This window comes from Phalacrocorax aristotelis, chromosome 5 (genome assembly GCF_949628215.1).
Source record: "Phalacrocorax aristotelis chromosome 5, bGulAri2.1, whole genome shotgun sequence".
NCBI lineage: Eukaryota > Metazoa > Chordata > Aves > Suliformes > Phalacrocoracidae > Phalacrocorax > Phalacrocorax aristotelis.
In genome coordinates, this window is record NC_134280.1 from 68,036,363 (window position 1) to 68,058,764 (window position 22,402).

General features: G+C 37.1%; 1 protein-coding gene across 6 annotated transcripts in view; it reads left to right on the top strand.

Moving 5' to 3' along the window:
* PPFIA1 (PPFI scaffold protein A1) overlaps window positions 1-22,402 on the top strand; it is a 66,131-nt gene that overhangs the window by 36,119 nt on the left and 7,610 nt on the right. For 3 of the 6 annotated variants that reach the window (XM_075094999.1, XM_075094998.1, XM_075095000.1), the window contains exons 12-25: window positions 857-919; window positions 2,184-2,263; window positions 2,528-2,660; window positions 3,305-3,528; window positions 3,926-4,160; window positions 7,897-8,048; window positions 8,837-9,009; window positions 9,790-9,883; window positions 16,253-16,334; window positions 16,463-16,663; window positions 17,614-17,676; window positions 19,933-20,108; window positions 20,207-20,304; window positions 22,080-22,255. In XM_075094999.1, the coding sequence (XP_074951100.1) occupies window positions 857-919; window positions 2,184-2,263; window positions 2,528-2,660; window positions 3,305-3,528; window positions 3,926-4,160; window positions 7,897-8,048; window positions 8,837-9,009; window positions 9,790-9,883; window positions 16,253-16,334; window positions 16,463-16,663; window positions 17,614-17,676; window positions 19,933-20,108; window positions 20,207-20,304; window positions 22,080-22,255 (1,950 nt within the window). Of the gene's footprint in view, window positions 1-856; window positions 920-2,183; window positions 2,264-2,527; window positions 2,661-3,304; window positions 3,529-3,925; window positions 4,161-7,896; window positions 8,049-8,836; window positions 9,010-9,789; window positions 9,884-16,252; window positions 16,335-16,462; window positions 16,664-17,613; window positions 17,677-18,161; window positions 18,189-19,932; window positions 20,109-20,206; window positions 20,305-22,079; window positions 22,256-22,402 lie in introns of all 6 variants that reach the window. The other 3 variants (XM_075095001.1, XM_075095002.1, XM_075095003.1) reach the window with 2 other exon arrangements.

Consider the following 22,402-nt stretch of genomic DNA (forward strand, 5'->3'; position numbering starts at 1 on the left):
TCTTCTGATCGCTTGGGCTTTTCTCCTGGAATGATTTGTTTGTTCATGTATAAAACTTTATTACACATTTCAGATGCAAATAATGGTATTGCTTACCTCAAGGAAATGTGCGTAGCAGAACTTCTTGGCAATGGTGGAAAAGGAAAAGAAAGTGACTCCGTTAAGTTTCCTGTTAGAAAGGGGAATCTCTGATTTTTCTCTTGGTATCATGCTACAGTAAAATACAGTAGTTGAAATTCTTTGATTGTTGTAGCTCTCAAATGCTTCTTAATTCTCAGTCTGAATTTAGAAACGCCTTTGAGCAAAGAGATTGTAGCAGTCACAAGTATTTGTATTTACTGGAGTTGTTTGGAAGTCGTGGTGTAATTCTGAAGATGACAGCTCTGATGTTAATGAAGGCCCGTAAGTCAGTGAGTGTTGCAGTTCTGGAGGTGCAGTACGTTGAAGAAATTACTATACAGTAATTTTGTAGGTCAGGCAAGTGAAAATAAAATGAAAACCTAATGATAACAGCCAGTAATGCCTTAGTAGGCACTCAGTGAATTACTTCGAATTATTTTAGCTGCCTAATTATTCCTTTTTTTTTTTACCAGTTTTGTCAAATGGAGCTTTAAAAGGCTGGTACTGGCATTAAATTTTTATGGAACTTGTACTGTTACTAAATCCACTATTTAGAGGGCTGTACACCTGAAGGGATAAACCTTCAATTGTAATCAAAGTGAAATGATGTAAGCAATAAAGTAGCTGTAATTTAAGATGCATCTGTATAGTGTTGACTGAAATTTTTTGATACTCGGTTATGGTGTAAGAGTTCAAAGCTTTTATAAGTAACAATTTGTGATACATTTCATTTTAGAATTCACTTCTTCGAGAAATTGAAAATGCAAAAAAACAAATAGAGGAACTTCAGCATGAAAAGGTATAATACACATTTCTGAAATATTATATTGGAAAATAATTGCTGCATTGCTACAGAGCAGGACCAGGTTTGAATTGCCCCATAAAACTTAACATTACCTGCTCTGTTTAAAAGCAGGGAGCTGTTATTGCTTATTTTATGGTATTGTGTGCCTCAGTTTTATGATGATTTTATAGGTAATATGTAGCTTCTTACTCAAAGACTTAACACACTTCTGACTATGTAAAGCGGCTGAGTATACTGGCAATTTGCCAAAGTTTGAAGATTGCATATGACCTTGAACAGTAAAAAGGAAAAAAATACTTTTAATATTGGCTGTTTTCCCATACATTTTTCCTTAAAGCATTTGGGTATCATGAAATGCTTGTTTGACTGATTAAAAAAAAAAAAATTGAAGTTTTAAGAACTAGGGGGCAGGGAGAGAAATATTTATTAGCCTTGGCTGTTCCTTTGCAATAGCAGCTGTCTGGTGTTTTGTTTGTCCTGGAACTGACAAGTTCCCTTCTTGAATAATAGTGGTGGGGCCTTTCATTTCCTTGCATCCTAAAGCAGTGGCAGTTGATTTTGTGGTCGCGCTATCTGTCCTGAAATAATATTTGTTATTGCTTATTAAATCACAGGCGTATTGCATCTCCCCAGATCATCCTATAAGTAGCTGGGGCAAACTGTAGAGGCTGTGCTTCTGTAATAAAATGAACACATTCAGAATATTTTGCAGAATGTGCTTTGAATTTTTGTATATGTGGGCCAGCAGTTTTCACACAAGGCACAGATGTTCATCATCAGCCACTTTTATTAGTTTTTCATTGTTTTCTCGTCCATTGGATTTCTCTGATGTTAAATTCTGCATTTCCAGAGCATGTAAAAATGTCCAAGTTAAAAGTGAATGCATTTAGAACCTTTTGTGCACAGAGTTTGAAAAAATCTTCTTGTTTAGTATTAAATATTATCACTTAATTGTAGCAAAGTTAGGAATAGGTGAATTTTAATTAGTAGCTGTTTTCAAATGTACATTGTCGTTACCTAGGGTCACAGTGTAGAGAAGCAACAGAATTATTCTTGGATGGCCTTTCGTGATGGTGCTGTATTTTGTGTAGGAAAAATAATTTTTGTTTTACATCATTGAAGGGTATTTTTAAAAATCTGTTATTTCTGACTTTTGTAGAAATGAGCTCAAATAACCGCATGTTAGTTTATAAATCAGTATTTGATACTGATTTTTTTAAAGCATATTGTTATTTATTTTATCTATTTATTTTTACAGGATCAACTTTTAATAAATGTTGAAGCATTAAGGGCTGAAAATGACCAAGTGAGACTCAGAGCCACATCACTTCATCATAGGTACCAGCACTTAGTTGTAGTTCAGTTTTTTCTAATTTATTTAAAGTCACTTTGCTAAACATATTTTTGTCTGTTATAGCTGATAATACTTTAGTCATAGGTATAAAATATATTCTTTATATTTTATATAATCTAAATATATAATATATATTATTATATACTGCTTTAAAAAAAGGCACTGGTGGGACAATTTGGGTGAGATTTTTGGTTGGTTTCCCCCTTCCCCTTACCTTCATAAGGATAAAATGTTTCTTCATGTTCTAGCCGACCAGACTTCAGGTACCCTATGACATCTTCGTCTGTGGCTGACAGTCATACAGACTCCTATGGCACCTCGTCAGTGTTAAGGCGTCCCCAGAAAGGACGTTTGGCAGCTCTCAGAGATGAACCTTCAAAGGTAGTGAACTCTGACATCAAAATAAAAATAAAACTTTGTCAACAAAGTAAATCGAATGAGGATAATCTATTGCAAGGAGTTTTTAGAATAGGAGTACGTAGCAGTAAGACTGCTGGATTTTATATATCCTGTTTTACTAACTAATGCACAGCTACTAGTCTTTTTAATTGTTAACAAATAATTGCAAAATTGGGGTTTTGAAGTCCAATTTAAGTATAAGCCTGTAAAATATAACTTGAAACAGTCCTACTTTTGTGCCTATACACTGATCTATCATGTTATTGTTCTGCAAGCAATTTCAATTCCCTTTCAGGACACAACTTCTCACTACATAAAGCTGATTCCAAAATTCTCATTGGATTTGATAGCAAAGTTCTGCGGTAATTTACAGTGTATATAGCCAAGATATGTGATGTTTTAATTTATTCAGTGGGGCTGTCCATTTTTAAATTTCACTTAAGTGTAAGATGCAAAGTTTTCGACATTATAGCTTCTTTTTTTACATGTCTCTAAACATTGCTGTCTTGATGGATGCATTCAGCATGTAAGTGGGCTTTTTAAAAATTATTTAACATCTTGAAAAACAGTAGAAATGTCACGTTTTTCCAATTTGGGTTTGGATTTCTTTGTATTAATTCTCTTAGGTTCAGACTCTGAACGAGCAGGACTGGGAGCGAGCCCAGCAAGCAAGTGTATTGGCAAATGTGGCACAAGCATTTGAAAGCGATGTTGATGTCTCTGACATTGAGGATGATAGGGAGACTATATTCAGTTCAGTTGATCTGCTGTCACCAAGTGGTCAGGCTGATGCTCAGACTTTGGCCATGATGCTTCAAGAACAGTTGGATGCAATCAACAAAGAGATTAGGTATGGTCTATCTGCTGTTAGGGTTTTGATAAAAATGAATTTCAGAGACACTAGAAATCCTTTTCATGTGGTTGCTCGGAAAATGATGGTTGACCATTCAGTTTCCTGGGGGGAATGTTGGCAGAAGCAATTAGTTTGCTTAGGCCTAAGTACTCTTTCCAGGTTCTTTGTTTTCAGTCCCATTTATGGAAGGGATTGTATATAACTAGTTTGACAGAAATCCCTTGCACGATGGTGATCGTAGTAGTGTTTACCAATTTTTTCAGATTGGATTAGATTTTTTCCAGTGTAGCCATTTTGTCTGCCAAGTGCTGCTTTCTAATGCCTGAGCCAGCCTTTCTGTTTATATGGTACTCATTTGAACGTCACGTTCCTTTGAAACTTTTCTTTCTTTTAGACTTATACAAGAAGAAAAGGAAAACACAGAGCAGCGTGCAGAGGAGATTGAAAGCAGAGTGGGTAGTGGAAGTCTGGATGCCCATGGCCGGTTCCGGTCCATGAGCTCCATTCCTCCTCCCTATGCAAGTGGTTCACTTGCTGGTTCTTCCCCGCCTGGCAGTGGCCGCTCCACCCCAAGGAGGATTCCACATAGTCCAGCTCGGGAAGTGGACAGACTAGGTATCATGACACTGGTAAGTATCCATTAACTTTAATTTTTCAGAAGTGTGTTCCTTTTCTCTAGGAAATGGGTTGTTTGATTTTTCCCCTTCCTCTCCTTCTTACTCAGCTGTATTTTTCCTTTCTCTAGGTTTTTCTACTGCTTCCTTTCAACTTCTATAAAAAGTGTAAGATACAGTCATAATGATTAGGAAAAACGTTCAGAACTCAAGTCTATTATTTGGTCAACATCTCATGCCTAAGTGTTCCTTCTGTTGTTATGGTCTTTCTTCTGAGTCCTCTTCCTAGAAGAAATAATGTTTTCTTTTCAACCCTTGGTACAGCAACCAGCTTTTCCCTCTGCTTTAAACTTTAATTTTTAGCAGGCCACTATTCCACTAAATACTCAGCCAAAAGAGATTTGCAAATATTCCATTAATCTGGAAGATTGTGAAGGTATCACAGCTGTTTTAAGGAGTGCTAGTGTCTTGTTTGAGCCTATTAAGACTGGTAGGTAAAAGAAGCATCTGTTAGACCGAGTAGCTGATGAAGTAGTAGCTTGGGCTTAGCAGTTCAGCAAACAGAGAAAGATGGATCCTTTCTGACAGTCAGATGACTGCTTAGAAAAATTAACCTTTCTAGGACCTGCTTTACGCGTGTAAACCTATCTGTAAAAACAAGATACAAGTTTTCCACTTTATTGTTTTTACATAAACATTAAGCAAACCTATCAACCTCTCCTATTTGGAATACCTTTCACTTGGATACAGGTATTTATTTGCATGTACTCTTCAGGAAAGGCTTCTCTAACTTAGCTCCATATACATTACTTTGTCTCCAGATCTGCATGTGCATTTGGAAACGTACTTACTAGTTGTACGTGCAACACCATACTTAGTTTACCTTGTTGTCTTGGATTTGCGCTTGTATCATGCCTATACCGTACCAATCAGTAGACAAGGAATGCTATCCATCACTGTAAGAGCAGGTGGACTGTAAATGACAGACTTAGCTCATTTAGGTCTCTTATAGGAGTGTTTAAAAACAAGTATTTCAGCTAGCTGCTGTTACTAGGTTTTTAAAATGAATGGGTACGTATACTAAAAAATATATTTTTTAAAATTAAAAAGGAATGATTTTGCCTTTCTTGTATTAAAAAAAAATCATTTTATTGCTCTGGCTGTATATCCAGGGTCAAGCACACTTCTTATACAGAAATTAAAAAATTTCGAAATGTGGAGATATTCTAACTGTTCACAGTAATAAGTAGTAAACTACATCTCTTACAGAAAATCATATACAAATTTAAGTAGCTATTTTCATGAGACATTCTTCTGATCTACTTTTCATCTGTTAAAATTTAATTGAACAAAAGTAAATTGAGTTCACTGTCGATTGTAGGAATTGTAACTCAGAGGCACTTGATCCATTGTTTGCAGTTACATTTGTCTCACGTTTTAGTACCTGGCAACCGATTTGTGAAAGCATGAAAACAAGCTATGCTTCTAGTATTACAGAACAAGAGCTTTCTAGAAACTTTTGGAACAGCTATTATGCATTATCAGACCAAATGAGTTCTGGTGGGATTTTTTGCGATGTTTTAATAGAAAGTTTCATTAGTTTATGAGCACAATGGCAACATTAGCGTAATGCTAACTGCAGTAGTGGTATCGGGCAGTTCACTTAGCTGAGAAGCCGTCAGGATTAAAATTAATTTAAAAAGCATCAACATGATAAATTGTGAATCCTACAGCTCTCTTGAACAGTGGACCGTTTCCATTCCATATGGTAAACATTCTCATGTTCATGGGTTATCAGATTTAATAGAAGAAAGGTCCAGCAAGGGTAAAATGAGTCTGCTATGCTTTGTCTGAGAACATGAGGAGGGTCTAGGTGATCTTTAAAGGTCCCTTCCAACCCAAACCTTCCTATGATTCTATGAACTTACGGTGTATTAACATAGTACTCTATGGTCAGACTGAACAAAACTTTACATATTAATGCTGCGTAGTCTGTGTGCATTGTAAATGAAAAATGATTAGAAGTTGTCATTTGTGGGAGGGAAACAACACCCAACTCCCCTGCCAAACGTCAAAGGGGACTGACTTTATTTTTGGTGACAGTCTTTTGGAATAATCTGTCGCCAAATACAATGGTAATTATTAACAAAATTATCTCAGTTAAACTCTTGTCAGCATTGGTCTGAATAACTTGCTAACTTTTTTTATGTAGCTTAGGGTTGCTGCCTTGCTCTGTGCACTGGCAGAGGTGGGAAGTACCTAGGAAGTGAGATACAGGAGCCTCTGGAGCGGATGGAGAATAAAATAAAGTAAAAATGGTGGTAGACTCTTCCTCAAACACCCCAGCACTTTATATGTACTAAGAAGAATAGAACACTCTTACTGGATAGAAATCAGCTATTGTTGGCACTCAGTATTAAAGTGTGGCTGCTTTTTATCCTATGTAGGGAACAACTACAGAAATTGCTAAGGTGTGAGAAGGGACTAGTGCAGGCATCGTATGAAGCCTGCTATGGCTACCATGTGGGTTATGTTGTTGAAGGCAAGTCCTTGACTGGAAGTACTCTCACTTTTTAAAAGCAACACCTTATGCCGCCATGTACTTTACTGTTTTTCTTCCTGAAGATAACACACGTTTTGTGTGCTGATTTGCCTGTGGTACCAATACATGCAAATCTATGGTACTTGTGTAGATAACTGACTCTAAGTCTTGATTATATTTTTTCCTTCCTTTCCCCCTCTTCAGGGATGCATTTAAGTAATCTGTGGTTTGGAGGGTGCTCCATACTTTATCTTTCTCTGTGCCATTGCTGTAATTGTTATTGATACTGTCCCTAATATGTTTTGTCTGTACTAGTTGTTTCAGTCTGTTCTACAGTTTACAGTAAATATGGCTTTTCTGAATTTCTTTTCTTTGCATGCATCTGTCAGCCTAGTGATTTAAGGAAACACCGTAGAAAGGTAAAATTCTTTAGTTTATTTACTGGTGTGCCCCTTCATCTCTTTCCCTGTCCAAAGTCATTAATGGATAACAGGAATATAAAAGAAGACATTTGCAGGGTAACCCTATAATAGAGCAAGATTCTATGCTCTTTGATATTAAACGTAAAATGGCTTATCATCTTAACATAACTGTGGGTTTGTTTTATTTTGTGGGGTTTTTTTAGTTGGCTTTTTTTGCTGGTGTGGGGGGCTGTTGTATTACTTTCTGTTTGTAACCACTATTTTGCAGTCTTCATGAAGCAATGTTTAATTTTAAAGATCTGTTAGTGTGCATGCAAATAAGTCTTAATTTCTGTTGCTCAAACTTTGAGATAAGCTGTAGCCACAGGTATGTAGAAACTGACTTCATAGAGTTGGTAATCTTGCTAATGGTTGTCTAAACACATAACTGGCAATCAAGATGCCCTATTTTCACAGGACACTCTCCTTTTTTGTTTTTGCACTTGCCTAAACTGAAGTCGGGTATGTTAGTTTTATGGTGCTGAAGACATTAGTTCTTAGCTCTCTGAATGAATAAAAGATGAGTGCTATTAGCTAAGACTGAAATTCAGTAGTTTGTCACTGAAGTTAGCAGAAAATACAGAAAGAAGTCAGACAAAAAATAAACTGCAGAATGGTAAGAGCAAGAGTAATCCTTTAACACTGAAATAATTGAGTTTTCCTTTCAGTATTTTGTGTAGTGTTGATAATGCATTCATGTTTTGGCATTTCCAACTGACCCCTCAAGTTTTCATTAATTTTCCCTTAGTCTACAGCTTCTAGAGAAGAGGTACGAGATGATAAAACCACAATAAAATGTGAGACATCACCACCTTCTTCACCTCGATCTTTGCGTTTGGACAGAGTCCAAAAGGGAGCTTTGCATACAGTGAGCCATGAAGATATCAGGGACATAAGAAAGTAAGTAGCTGTGAATAAGTCAGAGCTACCAGTAACCTAGTATTTTAGACCATAAGAATAAAATCCTAAAACCACAAAGCTGTTCAGCCGGTAGGATTTTAGTTTAGATATTGAAGTGTTTCTCAAAAGTAAAGAGTGTGAACACATAAATGGGTGACTATGTTACATAAGCAATTAGAAAGCAGATTTTGTTCATGATCAGAAATGACTTTGTGAGGAATTCTTCTGGTACTCAAGGTCTGCAGCAAGTTTGCTTCAAGTTTAGGAAATGAAAGATGTACAATTCCAGTCCTCTTTCATAGGCTGGAATATAGCTATAAATTTAGAAATAAGTTGCAAAATATACCATCATCTTGATTGACAGATGTTCTGTTCAGAGTGCCTAAGTATCTGAGATGGATTTCACTCCAAGTATTTCAAACTTCCATTGTCTGCCTCAATTTGTCAGGAACTTCTGCTGTCAACCTTGGCCTCTCCAAATTGCACTTAAACTCTTTTATTTCTTAAAAAAGTAAGAATTAACTTGTAGTTCCATGCTATGGTATATAAATATTACATCCCTTCTTGCATGATTTGGTTGTTTCCACTGTTTTTGCTGTTTAATGACTTGTATTTTAATAGATATGTTTCTATCCATGACTCCTTAAAAGGTGAAATTGGATGTCATTAGTGAGTTACTGAGCTGTCGTTAACTCGCACAGAAACCGGAACTTGTGTCTCACTATGTTATGCCAGTGAGTTTGTTGTGCATGTGCTCCTTTATGACTCCTTTTTTTTTTTTCGTAAAGTTCAACAGGCTCGCAAGACGGGCAAACAAGTAATCCTAGTAGCAGCAACAGTAGCCAAGATTCCCTTCATAAAGCTCCCAAAAAGAAGGGGATCAAATCCTCTATTGGCCGCTTGTTTGGCAAGAAAGAAAAGGGACGACCTGGACATGCAAGCAAGGATACATTAGGACAAGGTTGGTTTGCCCTTTGGGTTTTTTTTCTTCACAATAAGAGAGTGAAAGAGTGAAATTTATTATGTATGTACCAGTATGTGCTATTTATGACTGATTATTTTGATGCTGATGTACAGCATTTTTTGGAACTAGTGACGCTGAATCTTCTGGCAGGTCTTTTTGTGAGCGTAGGGTGCAAGTTCAGCTAGTCAGGTATTGCTGTCATTTAGTCTCATGTAGCCAGGTTATTGAAACTTATTGAACTGTTATGGCTTGTTTTGCGAAAGAAAAATTTCAACTGTATCTTGGAAGTGAAAGAGGCTTTTGTTAGCATTGACACCGACAGTCATGTCTTCACTTTGGACCCAAAGGAACTCCATTGAAACAAACCCATCTGGCTTAGTGAAGACTACGGTTACCTTTCTCTTTTATAATTCTCTGCATAAAGCAGGTCCCTTGGTGTTGACGCCAGACGTAAGTGGTAGGGAACACTGAGAATTCATCTTAGAGGTGGTTGAAACGTGAGGTTCTTGGTGTGATTCCAGCTGGTTTTAGACCGCACCTATTTGAGTGTGTACCAATCTGAATTTCCTCTTTTTATATGCCATTTTGATGGGTATTAATTCAGCTAGAAAATAGTCATTGATGGGCTTTGGAGGCTTGGCTTTTTACATTTCTGATCAGTGATATTACAAAGGGTTCATTACATTTGTTCAGTAAAGCAGTAGTGATTTTTCAGTTAAAAGCGGCCAAAACTGAGATAATAACAAGACTGTTTTTTGCTTTGGTTTCTTGTTGTAGTTGGCATGGCAGAAGCAGATAGTTCCTCTCAGGATGCATTAGGTCTCAGCAAGCTTGGAGGACAGGCAGAAAAAAACAGGAAAATGCAGAAAAAGTAAGTTATTGAGTATTTGTTGTCCTCTGTTGTTAAGACATGGTTTTATTTTAAAATGTTTTGTTTTCTTTTTTGTTTTGTTTGTTTTCAGGTATTTTTGCCTAGTATGGTGCTAGGGCTAATAAGCCTGTGTAGAATTTTTTTACTAGTTTTTTTTATTTCCCCCAAACATTAATAGTGGCATAGGTTGTGGTAAGTTTGAAATTAATTTCAGGGCTGAAAGCTTATTGTTGAAATGCTGTAATACACAAACTTGGAGATAAAAGTGGACTCTTATCAACCTTCCCCCATATTTGTTATATTTAATACCTGCTTTGGGTTTAATTCATGTGGAAGATTTCCCAAAGTTGTCTTTGGCTGTTACTTGCTCCGGAGTGTGAAAGAGTTGACAGAGTGAAAGCATGAGATGTTCTGTACAGACATCCTTCTGTATGCATTTGCTGCTTCCTTTCTAGCAGGTGACTCTGAAAGTCTTTCCTTTTGAGTTGCTAACTGCTGCTGTGTTTACATTTTGGTTTTTTTACTTCTGTTTGAGGTTGTCTTGACACTTTCTCTCATATATTTTAACAGCCAAAATCTTTATTCCTTGCACCATATACCCCTGATTTCCTGTTTTTTAATAATTTGTGACTCTTTCCTTTTTTTATGGCCCCTTTTATATACGCAGTTACCTTTTCCTAATCATGAGATTATTTTCAGTGTGTGTCCAAGAAAATCTTTAATTCAGTGTTCACCTTTTGAGTATCTGTTAAATGCTTTGTTTTTCCTAGGCTTAGATGAGATGAAGCACAGACTATAATCATAGGTGAAAAATAGATATTGCTACTAGTAGGAATCTTGCCTTGATGCTTATATGGTAATACAGGAAACACTCAGATTTATGTAGCTGGATCAGGCATTCTTTGCATTTTTCCACCCAAAGCTGAGCTGTATACCTTGAACTTCTGTTGCTTCAATTCTGTTCAGATGTCTTTACTCTGTGTCAGAAAAACTGACCAAGATTAGACCTGTCTTGCTTTTTTACTTCTGAAAACAGAATAGTGAATGTTGAAAAGAGTGTGCTAATTTTCTCTTTGCGAGAGAGATTTCTCGCGGTACCTAAGTTCTATTAACAAATGAGAATAATGTCTGGTGACTGCTAATGAAAACCAGCAGTGCGTTGATTTGAAAAGTCAGTGTGGAATGTGGTTTTGTTTGTATAACAGAATGCTCAGCTGTTTTTCTTCAGACCGTTACACTGAAGGCAATCGTATGTTATTATGATCCGGTATTTTCCCCTTTTCTGCAGAACTTTAAAGTCATACTACATCTTGGTTGAATAAATAGCTTTAGTCTGGTCATATCTAAATAGTGGTAGGGCTGTCCTTTGAAGGATGTAGATCTTTCTCAATACCAGCAACAAATTTCATTCCAGAGTAAAACACTCTATGCTGTCTTGCTTTAATACATGCAAAAAATGTAGTTGCAGATAAATTATGACCTTTCTTTGTAAACGTTCTGCCTTTCAAAAGTTTACTTGAAGTATACCTCATGGCTGCACATCTTTGGTTGCTTCAAAGGCAAGTGTTTAGATTAGACAAATGAAAACTTTTAGTTTGAAATTGCCTTGCCCAGCTATTAAATACGGGTACGTGCTTATTCACAGGAAGGTACCTATAATTCAGATATTTAAGTGAAAGTGGGTATGATACAAGACTCTGATGAAGATAAGTATCATGTTGTTTAGTTTTATTACTCTTACTGCTGAGAGCAGCAGCAGGGCCCCTTGAACTTCTATGAGAAGGAAAACTACCATTTGAAAAAATCCCAGCAATATACTTTAATCTGGCTATTTCAGAATCCTGACAGGTGTCCTGAACATAGGGAGCAATATTATTGCAAAGTGTCAAAGATCCCTTGCCGCCTTCTTGAGATGGTCCTTATCAAAAAGGAAAAAGTGGTAAAGCTGCTCTGAATTGCTTTTCACTTTGATATTGGAGGAGGGTGGGGTTAAAACAAATTCTCAAGGCTGACTGTTCACTTATAAAATACTGTATTCAGTGAAAAGAATTCCAGTTACCTGAATGCTTGGAGCAATGACAGCTGGTTCTATTTATAGTTGTCTCTAATCCCTATTTGTCCATTGCTTATCTTTCTGATTTCTGCATGCATGCGCACAAACAGGCTGAGGGCAGTATTCCATGTCTTTGCTAACCAAAACCTATTTATAGTTACAGAATTAAATTTCAGTATGTGTTATTTGTCTGTTTTTGTATGCTTTGAGTTCAGTTTAATCCTAGTTTTATATATTTCCTTCACTGTTTTATTTTCCTTTTGTTTACCATTTGATGTGGTAGTGCAAAATCAGGGTAAGTGTATATTTATTTTATTAGGATTGTTGTGAAATTATGGTAAAGTTCATTTGGATTTTTTAGCAATGTATTAAAAGTTCTAACTTTTCTCAAAAAAGTCTAGTTATGAGAGACTAGATTCAAAAGTATTTATTGCGAAAATGTGTTGCTGAAATAAATCCAGTGTCGTTCAGTTCAGTGTGAGCGCTAGTTCAATGTCTTGTGTTGCATGGTGTGAATTCCCATAATAGAAGTGTTAAACCTTACTTAGATGGAGTTAGTTTTGTAATTTGGGGTTTGAAATTTGTTTAGCAATAGTAGATATTTGTGGCCATTCGTTTCCAAGATAGATGTATTTCTGTAAACCGTTGCTCTTTGTTTACTAAATTTAAGTTGGTTTTAGTGTGTTGTTCATGCTGTTTTCCTTTGTGAGCTGTACTATTGACAGTGTTACCACAACTGTATTTGTGGTTTTCTGTGTACAACACAAGGAACTTAATACTGTATTAATCAAAAAGGAAGGCAACCCTAAATTTAAGATAACTCTCCTTAAGAAAAGTTACGCGCAATAAGTTTATTACCTGCCTGAAATCAATATATAATAAGGATATTAACTTTCCACTGGTGCTCTGCCTGAAGTTAGTTTATTTTCATGTCGTGTTTTGCTACCATTGCCTTTCAGTTTTTACATCTTGCAGCTCTGTCATTTCCATTGGCATTGCTTTCTTCACCACGTTCCCTACAGTGTTGTCTCTAAACTTCTTCCAAATCAGTTACCTTCAGTTCCATCCAAGAAATCTGGAATACAGCATTTCCCTTTGGCTACAAGTGCTGGATTTATTTATTCCCATGCTGTCTCAGTGCCATGACAAAGTGGCGTTGCATTGGGCTGCTTTATTTTCCTTGTAGGGTTGGAGTATGCTTGCCTGCCAAGAGCCATTCTAAATACAAATACTTCACATGGTCTTAAAGGGCCTTGTGTGCTCACTACTACATCAAACACCTGGAGTTGTGACGTCATTTCTCATCCCATATGACCACAGTTTCTTTGTTCTCTACAGCTGGTGTTAGATGCCTTTTGAATGTGTCTAACAACAAGCGTTCCCCTCTTGCAGCAGCACATGTGGTCTCCGTTCTGAGTGATGTTCAGCCAACTTTTTAAGCCTGTAGACATCTATCCCTTGGTGTTGTCACCTAAGAATTATTCCAGTAGCCAGCTACTCGTTTGACATTTTTCTGGCCTTCATGGTGCCAGCTTCATACCATCTGTTAACGCTGCCAGCACTACTGGAGTATTATTTTTATATTATTTTCATCAAAGAGATAGGAAGCTGGATTTTGCACCCACTTCTTAACTGGTATAACTGGGTGGCCTGTGAAGCTAAACTGGCATGTCAGTTGTGATCTTTAAAGAATCTGATCATGTATTGCTGGAATGCATCGAGTTTCTTGGGGAAGTTGGAGGGGAGTTGTTGGAAAAGTGAAGTTCTCTGCTATAGGGAAAAAAACACTGATGCTTCATTTGCAGATAAAACAGCAGCTGCCTTCGAATTCTTCCCATAAGATGTTTCCTGCCTGTACTGTCTTGAGCTTTCATTGAATGATTTCCCATGCAAGCAAGTTTCTGTCTCTTTTTGCATGTGAACAAATTGCACAATTAAATTTCTACTTCATGGATGCATGCCTCTTTGGATCCATTGAGTGATTTCTGCATAAAGTTCTCATGAACATTTTTGTTCTATTTGTTTCTGTTTTTCTCTGTTTGCCTCCATCACATAACACTTCCTTCCAGCCGCACAATTGTTTTCTGCATAAAATGCCACCATGAGTTTAAAGTTTGCATCATAACCTCTGCTTAGGCTTTTGATGCATTCCCTGTTCTGCTCATCTCCAAATGATGTGCTGTTTCATGGCTAACCTGAAGAACGCAGGGAGGAGCTTAAAACTAGCAGAAAATACACTGCAGTTCTCTGAATTCCACACAATGCCCCAAGTGGTTTATAAGTTGGAGGGAAAGCAGTGATCGCATGCTCTCGTGGGGTCATCCTGGTCAAACGTGAGGCTGCTTTGGGCATGTCTGTGCGCTCTCATCACTAGTGGGCTTACCTCGCTGCACGGTCCTGTTGCCACAGCCACCAGAAAGGAAGACAAAGGCACCAATTTTGAAATTAAGCTACTTGGGAAAAACATCGTATTCCTTTCTGGCAAATACAGTATTAAGCATTTTATTCTGTTCTTACCAAGCAGTATTTTATAATACCTTATTAATTTATTTTTCTCATTCTTTAATCTTTAAAAAACAAAGCAAAGCAAAATTGAATGCATTCAGGGTTAGCGATCTGTGGGTTTAATGTCATGTGTTCCGCGGTAGAAGGAGAATAGCCTACCCTTTATTCCTAATTTAGAAATATACATATTTTATTGAAGTGTACAAATATGCATTCACTTTTACGGTCTTCTCTTCTTTGTTAGTGTTCAGCAGTTAGCAGCTCAATAGCTAGGTTTCGCTATTTCCACCTTAATGGATGGGTCTTAAAATGGGTACCTCAGAACAGTTATTTGTACCCAGTTATATGGCAGTTCCCTCCTTCCTCCCCTTTTTTCATTCCTAGGCAGCACATTTAATTAGGATAGAGTATTGAGAGGTTCTTGTAGAGTAATAGGTATGTATTGACATGTAGGTGGAGAAGTACTATCTACTGATAAAACAGTTGCTAGCCTACTTATTACTTCCGTGATTATGTTTTCTATTTAGTTACCTACCAATATAACATGAGGATCCTGGGTGTGCTGGCATGTCTAAAAGAGCTGAACAGCCTGTCTGTTTTGCACTGCTAGCAAAGAAAGCTGCTAGTCTTTCAGTAACCCCTTTCTGAGATGTCTTGTGTGGTAGTATTTTAATATCCGTAGCTTTTAAATATTTTATCATAGATGTATTTAACGATATGGTTCTGAAGGCGAGGAGATTTTGTTTGTTTTAAATTGTAAGAAAATTATAAATACATAACGTAGGATCCTGAATCTGTAGTAGTGCTGCTTATCTTAATTCTACACTTGCAGGCATGAATAAAAAGCATAAAACAGTAAATATTGTCCAATACAGTAAAGTTGGTTTTTTTTCTAAACCTCTGAGGAGAGAGAGTGGAGACTTAACCATATACAATTAGCTTTCAAAGGCAGCTTAAATATGCTTTTTTCAGTCTTCACCCATTTTTTTTCAGACAGATATTCATGCAACGTTGCATGCTGATACTCACAGCACTAGTTTTTGTCTCTTGGTTTATCAAACATTTTTGGTAGCTATTTGTAGGGATCTTGTCAGCTTCCATTGTCTCTGTAAGCTGAAATGTCAATATTAGACTTCAGCCTCTTCTGTTTCAGAATAACAAAGGAAATGGCGTCATCATAGCAGATGAAAGCTGAGTTTCAGTACACAGCTTTTCAGAATATAATTGCCAAAGCGTGGCACTCTGAATGTAATGGTTGTCTGAAGCTGTGCCTGAAATTCTGGCAGGCTCGCTGCTGCAGACTGAAGTTCACCAGTTAAATGGTTACTGTCCCAGTTTCCAGCCTCGACAGCCCGATGGACAGTACCGTTTCGGTGGCACGGGCATCTGATGTACTCTCACATTTCTACAGGTTTCAGATCTGCAAGTTGAGGAAGAATGACGTATTTTGGTTCAGTCTAATTTGCTGAACAAAAAACTGCAGCAACTGAGAATTTGACAAATAAGTTTGACGTCTCCACTTTGTCTTGGCAATGTTGGTTAGAGCGTCGGCAGCAGTTTCAGACACAAATTGCGAAAGGCAAGATCCAGCATCTCTGCCACCCTGAAATTTTCTCTCCAGTTCAGCTTATGTCACTGTGAAGTCCCTGTATGTGTGCTGTGGCGGCCTTAGGGGTGTATCATGTAAGGCTGAGAAAGGGAGAGGGCTCAGTATTGGAAAGAAGACAGCAAATTGAATGCAGTGTTTAAATTGTGACATCTAGTTATAACTGGTTTCTCTTTGTTATTAATAACTATTTCTGTAATCGCAGGCATGAGTTGCTTGAGGAAGCCAGAAGACAAGGTTTACCTTTTGCACAGTGGGATGGGCCCACTGTGGTTGTGTGGTTGGAGGTAAGTGGTCCCTCCAAAAATAAATAAAAAAAAATAAACCCCTCAATGTACAGAATTCTAAAGAATTTAAGGTTTTGGAGCCAGGAATGTTTTCCAGATCTTCCTTACTTCCCTTTTTTGTGTTTCAGCTCTGGGTTGGGATGCCAGCCTGGTACGTGGCTGCTTGCCGAGCAAATGTGAAAAGCGGTGCTATCATGTCAGCCTTGTCTGATACAGAAATACAGCGTGAAATTGGAATTAGTAATCCTCTGCACAGACTGAAGCTGAGGCTGGCCATTCAGGAAATCATGTCACTAACAAGTCCATCTGCCCCTCCCACCTCAAGGACGGTAAGGAAAGCGATCCAGCATTAAATATCTTCTAGAACCATTAGAATTTCCAAAAATTCTACTGTAAACGTGTAACTGAAAGGATTTGAGCTTCAAATAAGAATTTCTTGAAACATGGAATTGTAGAGGAAACACGTAATTTAAATATAGGATGTTTCTTCCTTTCATGGAAATTAATGGAAGGAATAACTACATTTTCTTTCTTAAGGGAAATAGAATTTTGTATCACTGTAAGTATATAATCCAAAATATTTAGTGTGTTATTTGCCTGATCTTTTGGCCTCACGAGAATTCATAATACAGATGAAGTATACATGTGCGTACAGAAATTTGTAAAATAGTTGGAGGCTCTTTTAATACACATGTAAGGTCATTAACTCCAAATAATCATAGAATCATAGAATGTCCTGAGCTGGAAGGGACCCGCAAGGATCATCAAGTCCAACTGCTGTCCCTGCACAGGACAGCCCCAAATTCATACCATGGCTCTGAGGGTGTTGTCCAAATGCTCTTTAGTAATGATTCAGCCTACATAAACTAGGAGTCCACCTGTCTCTCTATACTGTAGTAAATTTAGACATGTAGCATGAGGCTGGCTGCCCTGCAGTCTGGAGTTGTTTCTGAGGTTCCTGGGATTACGTACTAGACTACAAATGCATTTTTCGGATTAGAGCAGAGTCAAGTGTTTGTCCATTAATTACATCAGTGTAAGCTATTTATCACATTTGATTTTGCTAATATCCTTGAAGAAAAGTGATCCATGTTAACAGGCTTTTATTCCATGCCATTACTTTCAATAGATGTACCTATACTTAAGAGTTTAGAAACCATTGCTTTTGCCCATGCCTGCTCCTTACATGTACCGATTGCTTATATGTTCTGCAACCTCTCCTCTTTGTTACTGCTTTCCTTTCACTGGATGGGATTGGTTCCCTGTGGGGTCATATTAGACCACGGGAAATGTCTGGGTAACACATGAAGAAATGGAAAATCTTACAGCCACACAACAAACGGTTAGTTTACAGTGTTGCCACTTCTGTTCCTTAGTGAATCAAGTGCCTTTTGGTCTTTTTTATTCCTTCCCCAAATTAATGCATTAACATTCTGGATCATTGCTTCTTCTAACTATTAACCTTGTAACCTGCATCTTGATAGGGTTTTTTTCCAGAAGGGGGGAGAAAGTCAACATTGATAAGACTGTAAACAAAACTCTTTCTAATCTGTAAAATGGAGCTCTGATTTGATTAACTAATAGACAAATGGAATTACTTGCACAGAAACTTATTCTCTCCAGAGAACTTAATCAGTAGTTGGGTTTTGCAACCTCTCATGCAAAAGAGTGCCTTGTATACCTTTTCACAATGCATGATGCTTGCTTTATCTAGATTTTTTTGAAATGCAGTAGACTTAGTCTTGCAGTGCATCTTTAACTTTGATCTCCTTACTAAACTTAAATACTAATACATATGTGTTCTTTGCTTTTCTAACCACGTAACAGGAAGATGAGGAGGGCAGCTGGGCTCAGGTTGGAAACTTTATGTAATATTATAGACTATATGTAAACTGTCACAATAATTAGAGCATGAAAGAATCTGGTTTTCCTTTGTAGCAGTTTCTTTTAATGACTCTTGGTGTGTCTTGGGGATTGGGAGAAGGGGGAAACTACGGGCTTATCTCTCTGTATAATATATAGTTGGAAGACATGCTTTTATATTTAGGTAATTTAAATATTTAATGTTTCCTACAACTCCCATGATTTGGTGGTTCATAATTGAAAATTTGTAAAATACTTTGTACATCACAAAAAAAAAAGCTATGCATAAGGATTTTTAATAATAAGGCTGCCAGGAGAAGAATACTCAGAAGTTTTTGTTATCATTAGCTTTCTGAAATATTTTCTAGCTTATGACTCACCAAAATGAAGTTATTCTTTTTTAATAAGCATTGTTGTTTTCTATGTATTGAACATACTAGATCTAATTTTGAACTGATTTCATGACAAAGTGTGGAGTGTTTTGGTGGGGGATGGCTCTCTGGGAAGCCACAAGTCCAACAAGAATATCTGCTGTGCGTGGAAGGTCCCTGTTTAACCTGGCCACTAGCACAGGTGTGCTGCAAGGCATACTGAGCCTAGATAGTTAAGCAGATTTCTGTGCACTAATTCTGTAATCCTCCTTGATGAATTGTTTTCCCTTAAAGTGGTGACAAATCCTAATTGTATTTTCAGGCATTGAGAGAGTCTAGTATTTTATGCAGGGATATAAACAAAACTCAAGATTTGCCTGTGATCCATATCTTTGGACAGTATAGGCTCTTCTTGCTTGGCTGCTCTCCAGCTTAAACCTGGTGAAGTCCCATTAACTACGTCTCAGATACTCATTTGCAGATTGCCAATGATAACAATCATAGCTTGCTTCCCTGTTACAAAAGTAACATGCACTTTCAGTCTGCTACCTAGCGATGGCTTGAAGAAATGCATTTCTGTTTGACCTTGCTCCTTTCTAGAAGATGCTTCCTCTAGAGGAAAAATAAAGCTTTTGACTTTTAATAGTACAGTAAAACTGAATTATTACCCTTTACTTTTTTTGGGGGGAAAAAAAAAGCTGCTGCTTTTTTGTTGCTCAAGGAATGATTAGATGCATAGTTACAAACTCTCCTTTTTAAAGGCTTTCTCCAGAAAAATGTCTGATGATCTGCAGGTCAAAACTACAATGAAGGAAGGGTTTTTAGGATAAGGACCAGCACTTAGAATTGCTTGTTCTTCAATAGTGGGTTTTTATCATTTTTTGCTTACTTGATTAGGATCAGTTTCTGAAAACAGTTAAGTGTATTAAAAAAGACCCTGCAGTTGTTGTTTTTTGGGGTGTTGGTTGTTTGTTTTTTTAATATCTTGTATTTCAGTTGTAATGGGAAGGGGGGGGTAATTCCTGTTTTTCACAAGAGATACAGTATTTTTAGCATTTTAACAAAATTAAATTCCATGCTTCTTCAGTCTTCTTTTTTATTAGGTTTTGCATATTTTCTCATACTTTTCCCTATGGAATAAATTAAGGTAGTTGTACTTGCTGATCTAAATTTGCTTTTTTTCATGAGGTTGACTTCTTCAGAAAACATACCTGTAGTATTCAATATTTTTATTTGCTTATCTTTACAGGCTAAGAATAAAGTAAGCATTGTTTTACTTTTTTCTTTAAAATACATTGTCTAAAAAAGCTTTTCTCTTTTATTTCTCATTTTAATAAGCTTATTCCTTAATCTTTTAAACACAGACATTAGCCTATGGTGATATGAACCACGAGTGGATTGGCAATGAATGGCTCCCTAGTCTGGGGCTCCCTCAGTATCGCAGCTATTTCATGGAGTGTCTTGTTGATGCTCGAATGCTGGATCATTTAACTAAAAAAGATCTGCGTGGGCAACTTAAAATGGTGGACAGCTTTCACAGGTAAATAGATCTAAGTTGAAAACCTAACTCTAAGTAGTTCCTGTTATCTCTAAATGTTTGGAGTTTTTTTTCTAAATTTGTTTTTATTTTCTAAACAGAAACAGTTTTCAGTGTGGAATTATGTGCCTACGAAGACTGAATTATGATAGAAAAGAACTTGAAAGAAAACGAGAAGAAAGCCAGAATGAAATTAAGGGTTAGTGCATTGTCTTGACCTCATCTGATTCTAATATGTTTTCACTGATCTGCCTCAAAAATGTATTCTTCTTAAAAAAACCAAAAAGTCATTAAGGGGAGGAATTATTTATAAAATATGAAGTCTTAAATACAGGAGATGTGTCTAGATGCAGACCCCGAACAGTGAATCATGAAACACATCATTAAATTATTCACTTGTGCAGAGATGTGCTACAGATGCAGACATTTTTGAAACTCTTACTGCTCTGACCTTTGAAACAAAACTAAATGTTTAGGAGGAGGAGGGTTTTGAAGAAGTTTTTTTTTTGTTGAGTGTTTTGTGTGGTTTTTTTTTTTTTTTCCTGTTCTGACATAACTTTGCATCTACGTGCTTTTATTGTTGCTCGTGGCTGGTAATTTTTGTTACCCAGCACTTCAGGAAAAAGTATGCAGGTGACTTAGGGGTTTATATCTTTGAGATACATGGTGACTGTTGGACAAGACAGGAGAAAAAGAAAAAAAAGCAGGGTTGGGAATTCACAGTAGTTTCCAAGACTTCCCATAGAAATTTTGTCCTCTGCCTAATATCAGAAGCCTCTTCTGACATCTTAAACTAAAATTTTAGGGTTATCTTGTAGACAATTTGCTTAGGAGGCCCTGTGCCTGTTCTTTCCCCTTTCCTTTTAAAGTGTTTATACCTTTTGGTGGTTATTCTACTAGTTGTACCTAAGAACCTTCCCAGGAATTGCAACTAACTGGCATGAAACAAGCCTCTGTTGTGGCTGGTAAGCCTTTTTTACTCTCCTAAATGGTGTGGCTGTATCTGTTGCCTATAGGGAATTGCTCCTTGGAACATACAGCTCTTGAATGCCTTCTGGGCATTATTGTTGTAACTCTGGTTGGTATAGACATTCCCGAGTAGCATTAAAAAACCCTACTTGTAGTAACATCAATTTTGTGTTGACGTTTGGGCTGAACGTGTAAATGCTGCTTCGTAGTGTTTTTCCTTGAAAAAGTTCTAAGATGAGAGTATATTCGTTGTTCAACTGTTGGAGTATGAAATGCCTTCCACCAAACTTCAAACATGTTTACTTTCCACTTTAAATTTAATGACTGTGGAAAAGTGTAGTAGTATCATACACAAGCTTGAAGGTAAGTCTGCATTACTAAATTGAACACCTTCAGAACTTAAAGGTAGATAAGATTATAAAACTAATAAATAATAAAGCTTTAAACAATAATAAATAAAGCTTTCTGTTCATATTCAGTAGGAAGTACATGAGAAACTGCTCCAAGATTTTTCTTTTGAGTAGTAAAATTCTTGTTTCCAAAATACTTAATCTATCTTGGGTGAGGTCCGAGCCCCTAAGTGGCTGTGTAAAACAAGATCCTGTGTTCCCCATCTGTGTGAACGCTATGCCCAGCTGAACTTGTCTCATAGCTGTGACTGTAGCCTTCCTCTGTAGGCAGAGAGGAGGCTGAGCAAGGGCTATTCCTTTGGGGTGCAAGGAACACTATTGTATGGAAAGGATCCAACACTGAGTATTGGAGTCTAAGCATGAAGTTTTGCTGCCCATTGAGTGTTTCATGCACACCAAAAAGGCAGGGGCAGATTGGATTGCAACCTAAACATTAAATAACATAGTTCCTTGAGGGCAACTACTTAACAGCATTTATGATGGTGTATACGTGAAAATCAATCCCAACACAAGCATACATATCAGGAAAAGACTGTGGGGCTTTTGCAGAAAAGTTGTATTGTTATAAATTGGGCAACTTTTTTTTTCTCCATAGATGTTCTTGTCTGGAGCAATGAAAGAATGATCCACTGGGTAGTGTCCATTGGTCTTAAAGAATACGCAAATAACCTTATAGAGAGCGGAGTTCATGGTGCACTTGTGGCCTTAGATGAATCGTTTGATTACAATGCATTAGCCCTCTTATTACAAATACCCACTCAAAACACACAGGTAAGCAAGAAGTACTTTATGGCCGATAGGACTTTCCTCCTCTCTAGGAAGGTTAAAAGAAGAACTGACTGCTTTTTTTATTAGTTAAGTGCATATCTTTCTATTCCCACCTCTAGAAACCCTAGAGATGGAAAGTTGTCCATTATC